Raw genomic sequence first — 20,576 nt, forward strand, 5'->3', positions numbered from 1 at the left:
CAATGCTTAGTGTTATCTGTGGCTATCTCCTAGTTTGTATGCTTTCTGAACTATACCATTTGACTGTTAGAGTATGAATTCTTCTACGCGTTGGCTGCAGCCCAGCGCCACACAGCCAGCTTCGGGTGCACGCTGAGCAACGTGTTACCTAGAACTCATGCTCGCGTTTTAGTGACCCTTTGCCCAGTTCAGCTTAGTGCCAGGTTCTCTCACAGCCTCTTCCCTGGGTCTTCAGATAGAGGCTCAAGTGAACCTCTGCCTGTCCTATGTTTGGGCTGTCTCCACAAGAGAGATGGCAGGGTTGAAGGTGACCCGGGTTGGCATGGTGCTTCTTAGGAGGACTGATTACCAGAGAACACCTGAAGCTCAGCTGAGGTTTCCTGTGAGGGGAACTTTGTTACACCGCCATCATTCCTAAGCGAAAGACAGGGTGGGCTGTGGTGGCTCATGCCTTTAATGCCAGCACTGGGGAGGCAGAGGCAGGTGGGTCTCTGCGTGTTCAAGGCCAGCCTCATCTACATATAGCAAGCTCTAGATTAGACAGGGCTACATATTAAGAACATGTGTCCTCACCCCCACCAAAAAAGAAAAAAAAATGAAAGAGAAAGAAGAGAAAGATGATGGCAACAGGGCAATTGTCACTGGGAGGCACCATGTGTGTGACAGATGGCCATTCTCCATTTCTGGGCTGCCTCTGCTGCTGCAGGGTTGGCGTGTGGTTGAGGATGCCAAGGCTGCTGGATTAAGCCCTGCCCTGCCTTAGCTTGTGTGGAATCACGGGAGGCTGATGAGCGGAGATGGACTGTGTGAATAATTCATAATTTAGAGACGCAGGATGGAGGAAGGAGATAAGCGGGCTTAGTTAAGGAGTGAGCTTTCTTAAAGATAAGATTTCAGGAAGATAGAAGAAAAGTCACACCAAAGGACATGGCTAGAATGGTCCTTCCCCCTTATCTAGAAAGGGCACTCGTGGGGGGAGGAGTTCTGAGAGCAGTCGCTGTCCTGGACCAGAATGGTTGAGGGACTCCTCTTCCCGCACGCCCATGCCTGCTGTGGGGGTTAGAGGTTCCCTGCCTGGTCCTCCTGGGTGCCAGGCCCCAGAAATGCTTTCTGCCATCCTCCTTGGAAGAGCAGAGGTGTCGCTGAAAGCCAGATGTCTGGCTCAGGCGCCCCGCTCAGCAGGGCACTCAGCTGGGAGCAAGTGTGGGGTTGCTTTTGTTTACTTGTGTCTGCTCCGCTGCAGCTCTGTGGGACCTGAGGAACTGTAGCTACACACTCGAGGGTCCTCAGAGCAACTCCCAATATCCCAGCTCGGCCTTCCACCTCTGTGGGGAGGCCCCAGAAGGCAGGATGGCATCCCCAGCCTTCACTACCTGACCCCTTGGCAGGGCCAGCATCCCTGGACTGGAATGGCTTTCCTGGGGAACAGGAATGTGTGAGTGTGGCCCTGTCCCACCACAGAAATGGGTACAAGCTTAAGACAGAGGCTTTAACCTAAGCTTCTGTCCCATCTCTCAAGCCTGTGAGGACATACACTCCCTTCCTAACTTTCTCTTCCCAGGCGGGGGGCGGGGCTAGAGCCACCATGAAGGCTTTGCTCGCTTGTCCCTTCTTCAACCTCTCCACACCCCTCAGCCTCTCAGAACCGGTCAGATCATCTCATGCCTTTGCCCATCCTGAGCATGTATGTCAATGTCTCCCTAAGACTATACTTTGAATCGAGAGCTGGGATTCCCTTCTATGTGTCCCACACTCCCCAAGATGCACAAAGGCTCTTCTCAAATACAAGCAACATGTTTTTCCCTTTTATCTAACTTTGCAAACTCTACTATCCTCCCTGGTCTGTGGCAGTGGTGTATCCTCATGCTACCTTTCCCTGCTAGACCAAAGCTCCTCAGGCGGAGATCTGCCCTCTTTCTTGAGACTCTCAGGCGCCTTGCCTGTTGAACTTTGTCAGAGCCAAGATGAGGCAAGGGCTGGGTGGACAGTGGGTGTCAGAGCTAGATCCCTCCATCCACAGGCACAAGGGCTGATTGCCCCAGCAATGCCCTAAGTCTGCTTCCTCCTCACGGTGGATACAGAAAACAGGGGCACTGCGAATATATTTGAGCTATTTGTTATATTTATCAAGCAAAGCTTCGAGTTCCTTCTTAATTTGAAAATCCCAAGGGTTGAATACTTGGTACGTCTTCAAGAATGAGGGTCTAAATTGGTGACTTTCTTTCTTGGGTCTCGCAGCTCACTTGATTGATTTTCTTTATTGTCTTAGTCTGTGGCTCTGGGTGGGTGGAGGGGTCTTCGTGCCAAACCTAGCCCAGATCTCGGCCACATCAGGACCCCCACAAACAGTGAGCAGAACTATACTGTGCGCAGCAGCACGGTGCCCGGGTTCCCACAGCTTCTTGGAAAACATCCTCTGTGTGCATTCACGGGGGTTTCCCTGGCAGACCTGCCACACTGAGCCCAGGCGTCCACCGCACTGTGCTTTGTTAGTGAGCATTGAAACCTAGTATCCCTTCTCTAGATGCTGAGTTACTCCCCTTCCTACTGTCCTCTGCCTGGCCTGCAGAACACCACCCACCAGCCATCAGCCCTGTTTGCTGGGGAGCCAGGCTCTGGTCTTTCTGTCGTCCCCCAAAGCAGCAGTCTGATGAACAGAGGAGACAGAAACCCAGAAGTGGGTCTATCCCTGTCTACATATGTGCAAAGGACCTTCTAACCTTCTCCCCATCTTCATAGCAATTCCTACCTGACAGGCAGAGACACCGAGGCCCAGAACAGAGATGGAGGTTTCCCAGTTCAGGGAGCGGGATTTGAACCTAGTCCCCTAGTCTGTTCATGCATAGTACTTTTTAATTCTTAATATGCCTTTGAAAAAAATTCTACCAAAGATGCTCATTTCCAGACCCTGCCGTGAACACTGACTCCCTGGATCTGGCATGTGACTCAGAAGTCTATATTTATAATAGACCTCCTCAATATTCCCTGCCCACCCCTGCCTAGAGAGATGCCCCATTACAGGTAGCTTCCTCAACTAGATTCAAGGACATGTCACTCAAAGCACCCTGATCGCTCACTCCAATTGGGAATAGGAGGGAAGCAATCTGGGTGCTTGGGTAACATCGCTGTATCTACATAAGCTCCCCTTGGAGACAGCTGGATCCTATAAGCAAGTGCAGGCTGTTGTTGGGTAAGCTGGATTCATGTCTATAGTTTACAGGCTGTGTGATTTGAGGCTGATAGCTTCCCGTCTCTGTGAGTGAGTTTTCTCATTTGTGAGAGGAAGACTCTGGGGAGCCGGGTTGGCAGTTTGTATGAGGAGCTCGTCCAGTCAGTGCTTGAGTGACACAGAGACCCAGACTGTCCCCAGGAGGCGGTGTGTGTGCTGGTTTCTGTCTCTGGGGAGTTCTTGACTAAGGACTGTGGTCTGGCCAGTTGCCCTAGCCTGTGACCCACATCTCATAACCTTCCTAGCTGAAGCAAGGATGTCCTCCTCTGTTGTGGACCGGTAGCAGCACACATGTCCTCAATACAGGTTTCCTGGGGCATGGTAGATACCAGAAAAGTCCTTACTTCTTCCAGAAAGGCCTGGAGCTTCCAGGTCTGGTTTTTGCTTTCCTGTCCCTCAGAGGCCCTGTTCAGAATCGCTCTGCTTCACCACCCCATCCCTTGCTGCTTCCATTGGAAGACTGTAAAGGCAGAAGGACCGTGTAGTTATTGAGGAGCTGGATTGCAAGCAAAGTTTGATCCAGTTGCACTCCATTGGCTATGCCTTCCCTTCCATTCTCTGCTCCAGGAGTTTGAATGGAGTGGAGGAAGTGATTCGCCTGGGGGCTGAGTGCAGCCTGTGGTGCTGGGTCCTGGGCTCAGCTGGCTGCATGTTTCACCTGCAAGCAATTGCAGGAATTGACTCCTGCTCTCCACACACAGGGCAGTTGTGTCTATCATCATTGTTTTACCCAGTATCCTCTTCTACCCCAAAAGGTTCTAGATGTTTCTTCATCCTGAGAGGTTTAGGAAGAGGTGAGCAGGTTGGTGGAAAGGCAAGAGACCCTACTAACTGCAGCTGGATTTATCAGGACAGAGGCTAGAGCTGGGGGTGCCTAAAGGCAGGCTTTTACCAGAAGCGTCCTCAGTTTTGGGTCCTATAATGTCACTCAGGGCAGAGTGCAGAGCTGTGCTGCGATCCGACTGACAGCTGGAAAATGGCCTTAAAACATCTGTTCAGATCCCAGATTTCTAAGTGAGGCTCAGAGCCCGGAGAGGGCGCAGCCAGTTTCACCCTGGGGCTGAGGGTTCCGCAGGCCGAAGATGGATGCAGGATAAGGCAGATCATGGGAAGAGGCAGCCCATGGGGCAGAGGGGGAATATGGTTTGAAGCAGATCTTGGGAAGTGGTGTCCAGAGGACAAAAGAGAGGTGCAAGATGGGACAGGGCTTGGAGTGGAAACCCAGGGCCCCCATCCTGGTGTTTATGTTCAGGCACCTTTCTGTCAGGGAAGCTGTCCTGACTCATGCTTTGTCTCTTGAGTCATTAGCTAGGACTGAACTGGTTTCCTTAGGTGGACCGTGGGTGCATGGCACGATCTTCAGAGTGAAGAGAATGTTTTACGTGGCATTTGGGGTCCTCCGAGTCTGGTGGAAAGATGGGACTAGGCAGCAAGGCTGGGCGGGGGGCGGGGTGGAGGCCTTGGGTTCTGTTTTTCAGCTCATTGCCTTTCTTCTAGCACTTTCTTTCATCACAAGCCAGAGTGGTCTCCATGGGATGGGTGGTTTCCCCAGCCTTGCATTGTCATGGTCTGTCCTGGGTGTGTGAGGCAAGGACCCTGCCAGCTGGCACCGTTGCTGAATTCTCAGAACCCATATTTCAAAGTAATTACTGACCAAAAAAGCAGACTTAGCCACACAACTCATAACTACTTCCAGATACCCAGGCTTGGGAGCTCCAGGAACGCTCCCAGGACTCCTTTGAGTATAGGGAGAGTGGCCCAACATGTCCTCCATGGAGGTTAGTCTGGGTGCTGTCCACGGTCCTCAGGGGCTCAGGCAGGGAATGGGAATTATCCCTCACAGGGAGCGGCTTCTGGCTGGTCTGGGTCCTGGTCTAGTTTATGCAGACCCCTTTGGCTCATCTCTCTCCTTGCTGGGGATGATGGTGCCTGTAGTGTATTCCAGCCAGGAGAATCACCAGAAATGTGATGTATGAAAGTCTCCAAAAGTCACAAAGAACCATGCAACTCTTGGACTGTAAGGAAATCCTGTTCAGCCTGTAGTTAGTGTCGAAGAGAAGTCAAAGGAGACCACACTTCGAGAACGACCTCAAACCCATACCATGTCATTGGTGACACAGGAATCAGCTCATGTCCAACCCACAGAGTCACAAGGAGCAATGACACCAACCAGGAGAGTGGTGGCCAGGACTAGAGCCTAGAAGCCCTCCAGGGCCCTGTATTAACAGGATACTCAAAAGGACTCAGTCCCTGCCGGGAAGGCCAGACTAGTGGTTGGTTTGGGAATTCTGGCCACGCCTACACGCCAGCACATAGACCTGAGCTTCCATGAACATCTCCCATTAGCTCCTGTACAGCAGGCAGGGCAAGGGCTCCAGGCTCTGCTAGAGGTGGAAGCAGAGGAACAGAGCAGGGAAATGTAGTTGGCCAAGGTCACTGGGTGAGTATTGCAAAGCACCTCCCAGCCCAACACAGACCATGCGTTTCTCTGAAGTTAGAAGTCCATCCCCAGATGGGTGAATCCCTGGAGGAAGATGCCCTGGAGACTTGAGTCTATGATGGATGGAGCTTGCACTTAACACTTAAACTCAGGAATTCTAGTGCACCCTCCACTAACTCCTCACAGTGACCCAGTAAGCAAGGCAGGCAAGTACTGAAACCATTGAGACGGGGAAGACTGACTAAGATCGCATGCCCAGAACATGATAGAGAACAGGCTTTGGACACCCAGTTTGGGCTGTTCCCGCTGTGGTCTGAGCTGTCGATGTCCCCAGCTAGAGCTCGCAACTGCAGGCAGCATACACACAACACCGGAGCAGAGTTGGGTGGTATTGGTCTGGGTCCCTGGGTAGGCTTGGGATGAGGAGTGGCCATCTGGAGCCCCAGCCAGCCATTGTGTGCTGGGCTCTGTCAGGCCGCTGGGTGTGGCCCCAGGGCTGCAAGGACAGTCCCAAGGGAGGAAGTGTCAGTGTTTACAGGAAATGCAGAACAAGGCCTGGGAGGTGGAGGAGGGGTAGGTAGCCAGCCACCCTGAGCTCTGGAGGTACATTTGGGCCCTGCTGGGGCCCAGGGCGGGGTGCCCCTCTTCCACTCCAAGGACGAGACTTTTTGTTGTTCTGGGAGGAAAAAGTCTACTTCACAAACAGCCCAGCCCCTCTTCCAAGAGGACAACACCGTAGTTCCTGAGAGAGCACCCGTCTCTCACCCCCATAGTAGACCCTTCTGGGAGCTCTGATCTGCCATCTGTACCCCTGGTGGTGTGCCTTGCCTTTCCTCACCTGTTAAGAAGGCAGCAGGGCGAACCAGCTCTATGTAACAATCCCAGCACCTGAGGGGTGAGGTTGGCTTCATGCTCCAGAAGTTCCCTAAGATGGGTGTGAATATGAAAACTTCCTTTAAAAAAAAAAAAAGAAAAATTCTGAAAACCTAAAATAGGCCCAGTGGCCATTACACATGGGCTTTTCCAAAGCCCCCGTGTAAACACCACATTGCCTTAGCTGCTTGGATGTACCCAGTGCCATATCACAAGAGAAGTGACACTGGGCATGGAGGTCAGAATAGTGTGCTTTCCTAAGCATGCGTAAAACCCTGGGTTAGATCCTTCACAATGCATAAATTGGGCATAGTGACAAATCCCTGTAAACCTAGCACTGGAGAGGTGGAGGCAAAGGGATGAGAAATTCAAGGCCATCCTCAGCTACATAGCGAGTTCAAGGCCAGCCTGGGCAACGTGCTATAATCTCTAAAATTAAAAATAATGTGAAAAGAGAGAAAAATAAGCTTGATGTTTGAGGCCAGACTTGAACTGAGCTGTGGTCACTAAGTTTCCCACACTCCGTTCATACCTCCCTTCTTTTCTGAACCCACAACCCCTTGTTCCACACCTGGACCTCAGCCAACCTACAGCCTGTCCCCTTTGTGGCCACTCTCCAGGTTTCCAGTCTCAGAGTGCTAGAGCATGGTAGTGTTACCATGGAAACCGAGGCTGCCTTGTAGGGTTCATCGTCTTGTTAATAAAAGAATTAAGGAATTTTACTAGAGTTTAGGAGAAAAACAGAACAGGCGATATGAAGATCCTGGCAGTTGCCAAAGAGAGATGGAGAAGCCATGTCATTCAAGGTAGACATGGAGCAGCAGTAAAGGACATACTAAGAAAAGAAAAAAAATCACTCCCATGAGTGGAAGTAGGCTGAGGAGAGAGCCCCCACCCCAAAGCCCCACAGGATGTATGGTCCTTTAATCCCCCACACACACTTCCCCACTTCCCTTTGCAGTGTGTATTCTGTGGACTTGGTTTTGCACATGCTCTGTTCCTCCAGTAGACATGAGTGCTGGGTGCATCTTATCTGCCTATGCGTTCCCAGCAGAGGATGCAGACAGCTGTATGTTGCCATGAGTTGGTTAAAGCTAGCAGGTATCTGTGGAGCATCTGGGGTGTGCAGGCGACTGTGGGATTTGAACACTAGGCACCAACAAGACAGATTTCAGAGCCCTGTGAGAAGGAAGGCTGAATAAGCCTAAGAATGCTCCATGTCTGTGGAACTCAGGCCTACTAAGAGGAGTAGATCGGGGAGGGGCGGTTGCATGTGGTGGGCTATTGTAAAGAAAGGGATAGAAAACTAAGAACATAGGCTAACCTATAATGCTTGATCCCATGAGCTGGTCAGTGCCTAAGGCATCTGCTCTTGTCCAAGACAGAAGAGGCAATGATGGGCCACATGAAGGAATGTGGGTCTGACTGCAAGTCATCTGCTCCACGTTATGTCTGAGAGGTGGACAGCAGGGCACTGGCACAGTGCAGCAGGGTGTTCAACTAGGCATACAGCAGGGCGTGCAGCAGGGCATGCAGCAGGGCACTAACATAGTACAGCAGGGTGTGCAGCAGGGCGTGCAGCAGGACATGCAACAGGGCATGTGGCTGGGTGTGCAGCAGGACACTAGCACAGTGCAGCAGGGCGTGTGGCCGGGTGTGCAGCAGGGCATACAGCAGGATGTGCAGCAGGGTATACAGCAGGGTGTGCAGCAGGGCGCTAGCACAGTGCAGCAGGGTGTGCAGCAGGGCACTAGCACAGTGCAGCAGGGCGTGCAGCAGGGCGCTGACATGGAGCAACCAGGGCAAATGAGTGCCCTGAATAAAGCCTTATTTTCCCCAGCTGAGAGTGGCAACTAGATGCCAGATGGAAGGACTCTACAAGAGGAGGGCTTTGAGGACAGAGGTCTTTAAAAGGGGAAGCCTCTGGGGAGGGGGATCTACAGGAGAGGTCCCTGAGAGCGAAGGACTCTAAAGAAGTCTCTGAAGCCATGCCCTCCTTTGAGATCCAGTTCATCCTGTCATGACTCTTTTTCACCTGAAACATTTTCATAGAACTCCACGTCAGGAACCTGCACAATGTCACCTAGCGAGCTGGCAACAGAGGGAGGTACTAGAAGCCCGTCTGTCACTGTTAAGAGCTCTGTCTGCCTCACGGTTGGTTCATCCTGGCCTTCTGGCCATCCTGAAGCAGAATAAAACCAGACATTTCTCTGAGCTGTCCCTGTCTTCATATCCCTGCTGCCAATACTCACATAAACCATGAGTTGGGAGTATCATTACCACCTCACCTTACAGACTAGGAAACTGAGGCAGGGAGGCAGACTAACTGTCATTCCTGGGGTCCTGGAACTGCTAAGTGGCAGAATCAGGTCTGCTTGAGGAAGGCAGAGTCTATAGCATGTGCCCTGACATTGACCCTGGGTGTCAAGTTCCACCGGGGACATAGATCAGAGTCTGCTCCAAGAGGTTCTCAGCCTGCAGGACAGGCCTTAGCAGGTGTTGCTGCTGCTGCTGAGTGCACTGTGGCTGGCCGCATCTCTGTGGATAAGTTCTGTTTCCCACTGAGCCAGCCTAGAGGCACGCCCAGATACCAACAGTGTAGCTGCTTCTAAGAATCTGAAATGGAAGCCACACCAGAACCTTGTCTTAAATGTGTTCATCGGTTTTCATCACTGGAACAGAATACCTGAGTGACTCTCCTTACACATAGAAAAAGGTTGTTTTAGCTCACAACCTTGGAGCTTTCAATCCATCATCAGTTGTGTGTGTTGAACTGGGCCTATGGTAGCACATCTTGACGGGAGCATATAGCAGAGCCAAGCTGCTCCCTTCACAGCCGGGGATGGAGGGGGAGTAGAGGTTGGGGAGGGAGAAAGAGGGTGCCAGGGTCCCATTGTCCCCTTCAAGGGCACATCCCCATTAGTGTAACTCCATTTCACCTGGCCTCTTCACTTAAAAGTTCTAGCACCTTCTAGTACCACCTCCTAGGAGCCCTAGGGCCTCTGGGGACACTTACCTGATGGGAGAAGGGGCAGCTGCTTGTCCAGGCTGGAACCCATGGCATCTCTGTATCAGTAAGCTCACAGCTCTGTGATGTGGGAGTCTTCTGTTTTGTGTTGATTTCATTGGTTAAATAAAGAAACTGCCTTGGCCTTTAATAGGACAGAAAATTAGGTAGGCGGAGTAAATAGAACAGAATACTGGGAGAAAGAAGCCGAGTCAGGCAGTCGCCATGATTCTCCCACCTGACACACTTAAAAGTTCTAGCACCTTCTAGTGGCACCTCCTAGGAGCCCTAGGGCCTCTGGGGACACTTACCTGATGGGAGCAGAGGCTGCTCTTTGCCCAAGCTGGAACCCATGGCATTGCTGTATCAGCAAGCTCACAGCTCTGGCTGTGGATTCTTCTAGAATGTTACCTCTTTAGACCAGTCTGTCATTTTATGAGTTCTGCAGATCTTTAAAACATTTTATGTCACTCGACTTCAAGCCTCATCAATGGTCTAAAAATAAGCCTTAATGTCCAGAGCCTTGATCTGTTTTATTTTCTCCCGACTTTGGCCAGAAGAGGCTGTAGGATTTGAGAGGAGTAAAGAAGGCTGAACTGGGCCCAATAGTCAGAAAATTCTTGTAAAATTTCTTTAAAATGAAAAACCAACCATGACAAGTGTTTGCTGTGGCAGGGAAGAACCTGGGCAATTAAGTAAAACCATGGGAAGTTAGTCCTGTGGTCCCTAAAAATTCATAACATGGAGTGATCATATATGCCCGACAGTTCCACAAGTTTGTGTGCAGCTTAAGCACGGCTGCTTAAGACACGGTACACCAGCATTCCCAGAAGCCTTCGTGACAACAGCACAGCCCAGAGACAATCCAGATTACGGTCTGTCTAGTGGATGGAATATTATTTAACCATGTAAAAGAACGAAGGGTTGGTGCCTGCTGCAGCATGAGTGAAGCCCCAACATATCATACGGGGTAAGAAAAGCCAGACACAAAAGTAATATGGATCTCATTGACATGAGGTTTACAATAGAGAAAGCAGGCTAGAGGCTGCCAGGACCCAGGGACCTCATGTACACTGTTGAAGGACATGGGGGTGATGAAAATTTCATCTCATTAGCCCTGGTGGCAGGTGAGTGGCCCTCTGAGCACACTAAAAAGCACCGAGTCGTGCTTGGTGCAAGGGTAAAAATTCACGGTCTGTGAGTCACGGCCCAGAAGAGCTTTCCTACGTGGAAAACAATCCCTCCAGCCCCCAGCGTTGTTTTGGAGAAGACGTCACAGGTCAGGGAGCAAGATGGCTTGTTTTTACTTAGCGAGAAATGGAAACCGAGTTCTCTAAAAAGCCGCTCCTTGGAGTCCTTTCTGGGAAATGTTACAAGGCTATCTACCCCTTGGCTGACCCCGGACGCAGGGGGCGTTCTCCCCAGGAGGAACAGAGCGAGTTCTCTGTAGATGAGAGACTGCAGCAGGCGGGCTAGCACAGGCATGATGAGCCCTGCATGTGCTGTCCACCCTCCGCCTCCGTTATACAGATTTGGAAACTGAGGCCCAACATGGCAGCCACCAAGTTGAGTGTGCCCTGGCTTGATGGTGAGCCGGTCTTCAAGGATCTTTCCACCTCATCAGATCTCCTCCCGCTGTGTCTCATTCGGAACAGCAGGAGATGACAGCTCTCAGTGGCTTGTTTCAGGGGATGGAACACAAGAGACATTATCTCAATAGAAGATGCCACCTGGGCAGGCCTTAGAGGGGTTGTATGCACACTGAGAAATGCTGTCCACTGGTGGGGGTGGGTCACGGGTGGATGGATGGAATGGCCAGTGGTCAGAAGTGAAAGCCAAATGTTTGGAAATCCAAGTTTTGTCCCCCTCCCTCTGGTCTGCGCTCTCCTTGGCTCTTCAGATTGTTCTGCTAATTGCAATCATCACGTTTGCTAGCTGTCTCCATCTCAATCTTTCCAGCCTGCAGGGTGCTCTGCCTCAGCCCCCTCCTTTCCCTGACAGGCTGGCCTCAGTCACAGCTCCAGCTGGGGTGGACTGTGGGCTCGAGCTCACGCTAACGGCTCCCAAGAGGGAATGCTTTTGGATAAGTTATGAGGCCCTTTGGACTGTGTTGCTGGAGATGGAAGTTAATGGTCAGAGTTGGATAGTGTGGGGCACAGTCACAGAGGAGACATGTATGTCTTTTTACGACTCCAGGCTGCTGGAAAGGCCCCGGGCTCATTTGGTGGGTCAATTAAGGTAACAGCCCTGGGCAGCTTGTCATGCTCGCTTTAAGCCTAAAACGACACAGGGGGAGGATACAACTTGGAAGTTAAAAACTGGCTCTCCACAGGCTGAGACGGACTCCCCTTGTGCTAGAAACCATCCATCTTTTCTCCCTGGAGCTCTATGTGACCCAACGATGCCTATGGACCCCAGCTTGACGCCACAAACAAGCCGTGTGAATTGGTCAACTTTCCCTCTCTGTAACGAAACTCCAGACACACCTCAAGGGAGGAAAGGGTGACCGTGGCTCATGGTTTCAGATGGTTTCTGTCTGTCATGGAGGGGAGGGTGTCATGGAATGACTCATGATGGCCCAGAAGCAGAGAAGAATTCCCCAGGCAGGCAGCAACTTCCCCTCTGTCCCAAGGCTGACAGCAACTTCCCCCACTGTCCCCCCAGGTTTGCAGCGACCTCTCCTTCTGTCCCCTTAGACTATCAGTGACCTCTCCCTCTGTCCCCCTAGACTGGCAGCAACCTCCCCCACTCTCCCCCCAGGTTGACAGCAACCTCCCCCTCTGTTCCCCTAGACTGGCAGTGACCTCTCCCTCTGTCCCCCTAGACTGGCAGTGACCTCCCTCTCTGTCCCCCTAGACTGGCAGTGACCTCCCTCTCTGTCCCCCAGGCTTCCAGGCTCTGTGATGGTGCTGTCCACATCCACGGCAGCTCTAGTCCTTTGCCGATCGTCTCTGGAAGGCTTCAGACACAACCAACAGTGTGTGTTACACGTCTCGTAGGCCCTTCCAAACCCAACCCGGGAGACAATGAGGCTGATCTCGCCTTGAGTGACTCACCCAAGGTCTCAGGGAGGCCCCCCTTCTTCCTGACGTGTGGGTTTCAGGTCTCTCAGTCACTGAACCTGACCACCTAACCCTCATACTGTTCTACTCAGCACTAAATTACTATAGAGATGGGGCCGCCGAGAGTGGGGCACCGGAGAGCAGATGAGGTGCCAGCCAATGGGATGGGCCTGCGGCTGATCAAGGCATTCATCCGCAGCTGCCAGGCTGTGGGAAGAGCATCCCAACATCTAGTGAGCACCCTCACCACTCTGCTGAGGACCTTAGTGCAGTCTCTTCCTCGGTCCTCAGAACACCCTGCACCCCTGCATCACTTCCCAAAATAGAAAGAGAGACGAGACACAGAAGGGAGGAACTTGCTGGAAATGACGGAGCCAGGATTCCAGACAAGCTGGCAGGTGTGCATTCATGTGTTGCCATGTTCCGTGGGCGTGTGCTCGTGTGTGTATATGTGCATGTGTGTGGCGGTCAGAACTCAACAAGGTGTCTTCTTGTCAATTTTTTCCACACAGGGTCTCACTGTGTAGCCCTAGCTGGCCTGGAACTTGCTACATGGACCAGGATGGTCTTCAACTCAAAGGTCCCCTGCCTCTGCCTCCTGAGGGCTGGGATTAAGGTACACATCACCACCTTGGACCCTGGGTCTTCTTCTGTTGCTCTCTACTTTAGTTTCTTTCTGAAACAGATTCTTTCGCTAGACATGAAATGTGTCCGCTTGGCCAAGCTGAGCTGTGGAAGCCAAACTAGACAATGTCAGGATGCTTACAAAGAGTTTTTACAAAAGGGCCACGTGACCAGAGAGGATCTCAAGGTCCCTCTCAGTGGTGGATGAAAAACAGATAGGTGGACAGGGAGGATGGAATCAGATGTCACAGACCTTGAGGCAGGAGGCGTCTGGCCCATAGGTGGCCCATAGGTGGTCTCAGGGAACCTATGGGGAGGTGAATGTGGGAGGGGCTTGATGCCTGTGAAGTTGGCGGGAAGCCTTCCCCCTTCCCCAGTGTGTTCTACGAAAAGCCTGCCTTGCCCTATTCTCCTTGATGAAGGTCCAGAAGTTCAGCTAACCACTGCCGCCCTCACTCTTGATGACCAGTGGTCCTGAACAGGCATAGCAGGCTCCGGCTGGACAACCGTAGTCACTTCTCTAAAAGGAAGTGCCTCAGACTTCCTGCCACCTACCTGTGGGATAGATACAATGGTTGCACATTTCCCCAGTGGCTCTGGAAGGCAAGACCTGGGCTCAGCCACCTTGCTGTGCATGCTGTCTTCCACCACTGCCACCCACAGTGCAACAGTGGCCAAGACAGAGATGAGGAGAGACTCCAGTCTACAATAAACCTGGTCTGGGGTTTTTTCCTGTGCCATAGAAAGAAGCTCAGGGCTTGTGGAAAGAGACACTGTCTGCTCTCATAGTTTAAAAGAAGAGGCCCACATCTAATATTTTGAAATGAAGAACAGAAATGTCTGACGTGTTGGGAGGAAGACGCGGTTTGACTTAGGCTAATTTGCTTTGGGTCTTCCCTCATGTCTTAGCCTGCCTGGACCTGACAAGGACCTGGGGTTGTCTTTGCCTGCATGAGTAAAGACACCGGGGCCAGAGAGACCCTAGCTTGTCTGATGGACTGAAAGGGAGTCCCTGTGGCCAGGGTGGGGAAGGGAGTGTGCGCTGGTCGGGAGCTTGTGAAATGGGCCGGACAAGCAACTCTAACCCTCTCTCTCTTGCTCTGCCTAGCGCCTACACTGAGCCCTACAAGGTCTGTCCTATCACAGCGGCTCCCAGAGAGGACCTCACATCAGACGAAGAACAGGGGAGCTCAGAGGAGGAGGACAGTGCTTCAAGAGACCCCAGCCTCACACACAAGGTAGGGCACCCTCAGGTGAGGGGCTTGGGAAAGGTTCGGAGGGGGTCAGAGATCTAGAAGTGGAGAGAATGGGAGAGACCACACCCCCACCCCTCGCTGTAGCCGTTCCTCAGTCGCTGGGCAGTGGTTGGAGACACTTCCTGTGTCTGAAGAAGTGTGGGGCTTCCAAAAGTCTTTGTGTGTGATGCAGAGTGGAGCTCTGACAAGACAGACTCAGATTCTAGTGTGTTCGGGCCTCGGTTTCCTTCTCTGTGAGGTGGGAATCAGGAGAATGGGGAGAATGCCTTTGACTGAAAACAGTCTGCAGCGCTCACTGGTTTTGCTTCCCTAAGCAGCAAGCCTGCGGCAGGGGTAGGTATTGGAGAGACTGTTCAGAAGGGGCATAGAGTGACGCTGTCCTGGAGGAGACCAGAGCTGCTCATGGCTTGACACATCGTGTAGATGGAAGCAGACCACTTTCCACAGGTGCTCGCACTGGCTGCACCTCCCCCTCACTGCCTTCCACACTTCAGCCTTCCCAGGATCCCTGGGAGCCAGATGGTTTCCACCTTGGACATCTGCAGGAGCCGTGGTGAATGTCTAATCACCTACCCCAGAAGCCTTTCCCGCATCTGTCCCCCACCCCCACCCCAGCTTCTCACCATCCCTCCCATGGCAGTTCTGGGTCTCACAGTGGCCAGAGAAGTGGTCACTATGGAAGCTGGGCTGGGGCGTGGCTCTCACCAAGCTTCTGGTAAGCAAACTGTCATTTTTTAGCCAGACTTTGGATTTCTTTAAAAAAAAAATACACTTGTGTCTCTGTTTCCCCGAAGTTACCAACTGTGTAGGAGCCCCAAGAAGGAGTCTGTCCATGCTGTCTCACTGCTCTGCCTGTCCCTGCCTCCTCTGGCATTGCCCACCCATACCCTGCCTGCCCCTGCCATGCCTCCTCCTACCCTTCCTGCCCTTGCCCTGCCCACCCCTGCCCTGCTTGCCCTTGCCCTGCCTGCCCCTACTTGCCCCTGCCCTGCCTGCCCTTGCCCTGCCTGCTCCTGCTCTGCCCACCCCTACCCTGCCTTCCCCTGCCATGCCTCCTCCTACACTTCCTGTGCTTGCCCTACCCACCCCTGCCCTGCTTGCCATTGCCCTGCCTGCCCCTGCCCTGCCTGCCCCTGCCCTACCTACCCCTGCCCTGCTGCTTTTACTCAGGCCTTTCTGCTTTCTCCTCCATCACCCTGGCCCTCAATAGACACTCCCAGCCCCTCCTGTCCTTCCTAGTTCTCCCGCTGTCATTGCCCCTGCCCTGCCTCTGTCTGTCCCTTCTGCTGCTGAGCTGCAGCGTAGCCCTGGAGACTCATAACTGACACGGCCAACTCCCTCCCTGCTTTACAGTTGAAGACACAGGCTCAGAGTGATCAAGCCACTGGCCCAGGGTCACACTACTGGTAGTTGACGGGCTTGGGGACCAAAACAGAGGTCTGACTGGTTAGTATCTGTCTTTCTCCCTCCACACCTTCTTCCCCGTAAAAGAATTCCCAAGTCATTGCTGAAGAAAAGAGATCCCGCCATTGCTAGTACCTGTCAGAGAGTCTTTTGGCTTTCCTAGGCATCTCTGTTATTGTGGGGTCTGGAAGCAGGACACCAATGGCAGGGAATTTGGAACTGGTGCCTGCCACTCAGACTACCTGCTACCCCTCCTCCAGCTGTGTCACCTTGGCCCATAGCTTCCCCATCTCTAAAATGGGAGTGTTGCTGGGTCTATAGGAGTGTCCAACAAACAGAATATGGCCACAGGCCAGGGTGGGGACAGGGGTGCAGTTGTCATCTAAATCCAAGGAACAGGAAAGAGGGACAGACAAAAAAGGGAAGAAGAGGGAAGAGAGGTACTGGAGGAGGGAGACAGCATGGAGGACAGGAGACAGAGGGACTTGCCTGCTTGGGACCACGGTGAAGCAGTGAAGTCCCAAGGCCCTGGATATTCATGGGCACTCGGAGGCAGGAAGCAGGGTAACATGAGACCAAGAGTTGGTTCAAACCCAGCTCTGCCACTTGCCCCCTAAACAACAGACAACTTCTTAACTGCTGTGTCCCTTGGTTTCCTGTCCGTGAACTTGGACTAGCCACTGTGGCAGCTGCAGCATGACTACAAGGTGGGGCTGGTTAGAACACACGGAGGTCAGAGCTCAGGAGTGTGACACTGGATCAGGACAGTTAAGACAGTGACAGTTGCCAAGGTCAAGTGACCCCCGGCTGATCTGGCTGGGGTTATACCAGATAGAGCCAATGGGCAGCCGAGGCGAAGCCGAGTCAGCCAGGAGCATCCTGTTATTCTGAGAGCCGCAGGGCTGGGCCCTTCCAGGAGACCTCTTCCCTCTGCAGAACCCCCTCCTCTGCCGAGCATCCCCAGCCTTCTGCTGCTGTCCTGTGTGAGGCTTACAAGTTATACCAGAGTAGAAATCACCTTTACAGCCAGGTTTTCCTGAATTGGAGAAATGGCCCAGTGGATAATTTCCTCATCAGCCTGTTTGATCCTTAGTTCCCATGTAAATGCAGTGGCTCGTGTCTGTAACCCCAGTACTAGCACCAGGGAGGCAGAGACAGGCAAATCCTTGAAGCCCCCTAGCCTGACAGCCTGGCCAAATAGTGACCTCCAAATTCAGTGAGAGATTCTGTCCCAAAACACAAGGTGGAGAGTGACCAAGGAATATACACAGAGTTGACCTCTGACCTCCACTCACATACAACATACATGCACCCATGTGAGCACATGTGTACCCAGGAAGGGCAAACAAACAATTAAACAAGCCAATTTCATTTCCCTTGCACAGTGCATTGCTAGCATCACTACGGACGGGAGTCAGTGCCCTGAGGTCCTGAACCAAACCCCTCACCACTCTCATAGGACTTACCCTTCTAGACCTGGTCCTCCCCTCTCCCATGTAGATCACCATGAATGGGAATGGCGTGGACTGGTTGCAGAGTTACTTTTACAGAAATTGGATGAGATTGTCAGGATCTTGAAATGGCTCATTCGATTTTTTTCCCATCGTACCTCAGAGATCTTTCCACGTTAGGACATAGAATCACGGATTTTCCATACTGCAGAGTATTCCGCTATTCAGATGTGCTGGCCCCTCTCTTGCCACCCCACTGCAGAGGACCTTTACGGTGTCCGATTTGTTTGCTCTTCACCTGATAGCATCGTGGTGACTTGATCTCTTACCTCCTCATATCCAAGTGCAGGATTTTCCTGGGTGGGGGAGGGGTGCTTGTCTCCTGGGCCTGAGGTCCTAGGGCCCATCCCAGCACCACAAACAAAAACCTTTCCTTTGGGGAAACTCTCATGAACTAAAAGTGAGCTTGATCTCCACGTGTGCTGCTATGCTGCCCCAGAGGCTGGGCAGCCCACTCTGGCCGTGCTCTAGGTTCCCAAAGACCCAAAGCCTTGTGGCCTGTGACAGGCAGTGAAGTCTCCAAGTGGGGCATCTTCCCACTCCGTCACAGTGCTGGTGGCATGGGGACTCCAGGGAGGGCTCCCTCATTCCCTGTCCTCTGTGTTCACTTAGCTCTGGCTCCACAGACAGACAGACAGACAGACAGACAGACAGACACACACACACACACACACACACACACACACACACACACCGTCTCCATGACTGTGTAGCCTTATGCAGAAGGCAAGACAGAAGCAGGCCTCCCAGCCCCGAATCCCTCTGAAGAGAAGTAGGCAGTTAGTAGGAGCTCCTGGGGAGGCCGTGGGAAGGGTTTTGGGGTACAGTAGTGAGCTCCTTGCTTCCCAGATGTTTGGAGGCAGGAGCAGGACAGGAAGTCGAGTCCAACTGGTCCACCCCCGTGTCTGGCCTCGCCCTCTCTTACTCAGACACACAAAGGGTGTAGGTTGAAGGAAAGGAGGAGAAAGGAAAAAAGGAAAAGCAAGAAGGACTTAAAAATAGCTCTGCTGTAAAAGACATTCAGAGGCCACGGGCTGGCGCAACAATGAGTACGTTTTATAGGCTAATGGGGACTTTTCAGGCAAAATACCAGCTCCCAGGAGACCAGTGCCCAGCCAGGACCTGGCACCTCCCCTTCCTCCTCCCCACACCTCCTCCCCACAGCCTTACATCTAGCCACACTTCCCTGAGGCTTGGGCCCTTCCCAGCCCTACCCTGCTGGCAGAAAGGTCTCCTAAGGCTGGGTCCACAGGCTCCCTCCTGCCCACACCACAGCTGACCTTGGCCCCAGCCCTTCCACTTGTAATTTCTCCTTCACCCCTTCCCCAGGTTCATGTCCAGTTGAACCCTGGTGGTTCCCGTAAATCCTCATACAGACCTGGAGTTCAGGCATGCACCTGCATATTGACCCATCTGCCTCCCTCAGTGTCCTCCCTCATCTCTTCCTCCACCACAGCATGCTTCATGAACACTGCACTTGCTGCATGCCAGCACCTTGCCGGAAGGGCTGACTGCTGGTAGCCTGGAGAAGTTCTCCAGGCTGTGCTGTGTGCTACTTAGTTCTGTAAGACGTGAGCCAGGCAACTGGTGGTACCAGGACAGGAGCTCCTGGGTAAAGATTTGGGGATCTTAGAGAGGAAGAAGAAGCCTGATATTGTTTTCTTTCTTTCAGTTTTGGGAAAATGTTATGATAAAATGCATGACACCAATCCCATTAATATGTGTGCGGCACTAGAGACAGAACCAGGGTCTTGCACAGGCTGCTTGAGTCTCAGCCCCTGAGCTGTGTTCCCCAGGCTGCAGTCCGTTAAGTGCGCCCAGTTTGTGTAGCCTCCTCCACCATGCATTTGCAGAACTTCTGCACTTCCCAAACAGGTGCTCCTTCCCATTAGATGTCCCCCTCTGCAGTCTCTGGCTCCCACTCTACTGCTTTCTGTCCGTGTGAATTTACCCTCCAGGATCCGTGAATGTGAGGAGGGGATGGTGTGACCTCTAGCGACTACTAGCCTGGCTTTTATCACAGGGCCCAAACCTTGTGGTAGCCCCTCAGATGTCTACCGTCTAGCTAGACTACCTTCTGACCCAACTGTGACCCAGCTGTGAATACTGAGGCTGTCTCTCACTGACCTGGTGTTACTGAGTGTGTATCCAGGAGTGGGATTGCTCTGGGATGTGATAATTCTGTTTTTACTTTTCATACAGTTTTTTGCACCTTCTTACATTCCCACCTATGGGGTAGAAAATTCCAGTCTCCTTCCTGAAGAAGGAGCTTCTGAGCTCCACGCAGTAAGGGCTGTAGAGAGGTGTGGCCAGAGACACATGGAGCTGGGGAGGGAGGAGAGCTTCAGGGTTTTCCCAAAGTCCTCACGTGTGCCATCTCCTTGGCCCCCCGCATGCACGCTTCACACCCCCACCCTCACCGATCCAGGCCTTGTCTCCTTGTCCACAGAAGCCCCCATGCCTAGTGCCAGCCCCAGCCTGGTGACCCCAGCCTCGGAGGTCCTCTTCCATGGTCTTCACAGGCACTGTCACTATAGAGTCCCTTTCCTTTCTCCAGCTGTCTCCCTCTGTCCCTCTCTATATGGGTCATTTCCCAAATCCTTGTCCCATTCCAGTGCCCCCTATCATCCTGCATCCTTAGCATCATAGCTGCAGCCTTCTAGATGAGCAGATTCGGAGACACAACCCATCACAAACTGAGTTCACACCATGGCAACCCTCTTTCTCTCGTTTCCGTGGTAACGGTTGATTCCTGGTGTATCACGTTGTTATCACTTTATCCTAGCCACATACCAAATAAAGTGAAGCAGCGCCTGGCCTTTGACCAGGCGTGGTGAGAGTACAGAACCGAGTGCCGCCTGCCCCGCAGCCACCCCAGAACCAACACTTGCCGTTTCCTCCACTTTCTGCCCTCTCTTCACAACGTCACGTCCTGCTGTTCTCGCGGCGGCATTCCTGCCCATTTCCTGATCCCGGAATTGTGTCCTTGTATCTGCGTTCACTTGTGTGAGCTTGGCCTTTCCCTGGTAGAGTAGCCCCAGGAGGGCAGGTTCCACGTGGCCCAGTGCGTAAGAAAGCAGTTGCTATCTATAGATAAACAGAGGAATGACTGAATGTATTACCCTCCATCCCTGCGCTTGGTGAAGACACATCTCTGCTCACGACAGCAG

General features: G+C 52.6%; 1 protein-coding gene across 1 annotated transcript in view; it reads left to right on the plus strand.

Annotated features, from left to right (window-relative positions):
- Fgd5 (FYVE, RhoGEF and PH domain containing 5) overlaps positions 1–20,576 on the plus strand; it is a 102,211-nt gene that overhangs the window by 29,245 nt on the left and 52,390 nt on the right. Inside the window, exon 3 of the mRNA XM_013352888.2 lies at positions 14,344–14,473. Within this exon, the coding sequence (XP_013208342.1) occupies positions 14,344–14,473 (130 nt within the window). The remainder of the gene's footprint in view (positions 1–14,343; positions 14,474–20,576) is intronic.

The sequence above is a fragment of the Microtus ochrogaster genome, unplaced genomic scaffold, assembly GCF_000317375.1.
Source record: "Microtus ochrogaster isolate Prairie Vole_2 unplaced genomic scaffold, MicOch1.0 UNK1, whole genome shotgun sequence".
In the NCBI taxonomy this organism is placed as follows: domain Eukaryota; kingdom Metazoa; phylum Chordata; class Mammalia; order Rodentia; family Cricetidae; genus Microtus; species Microtus ochrogaster.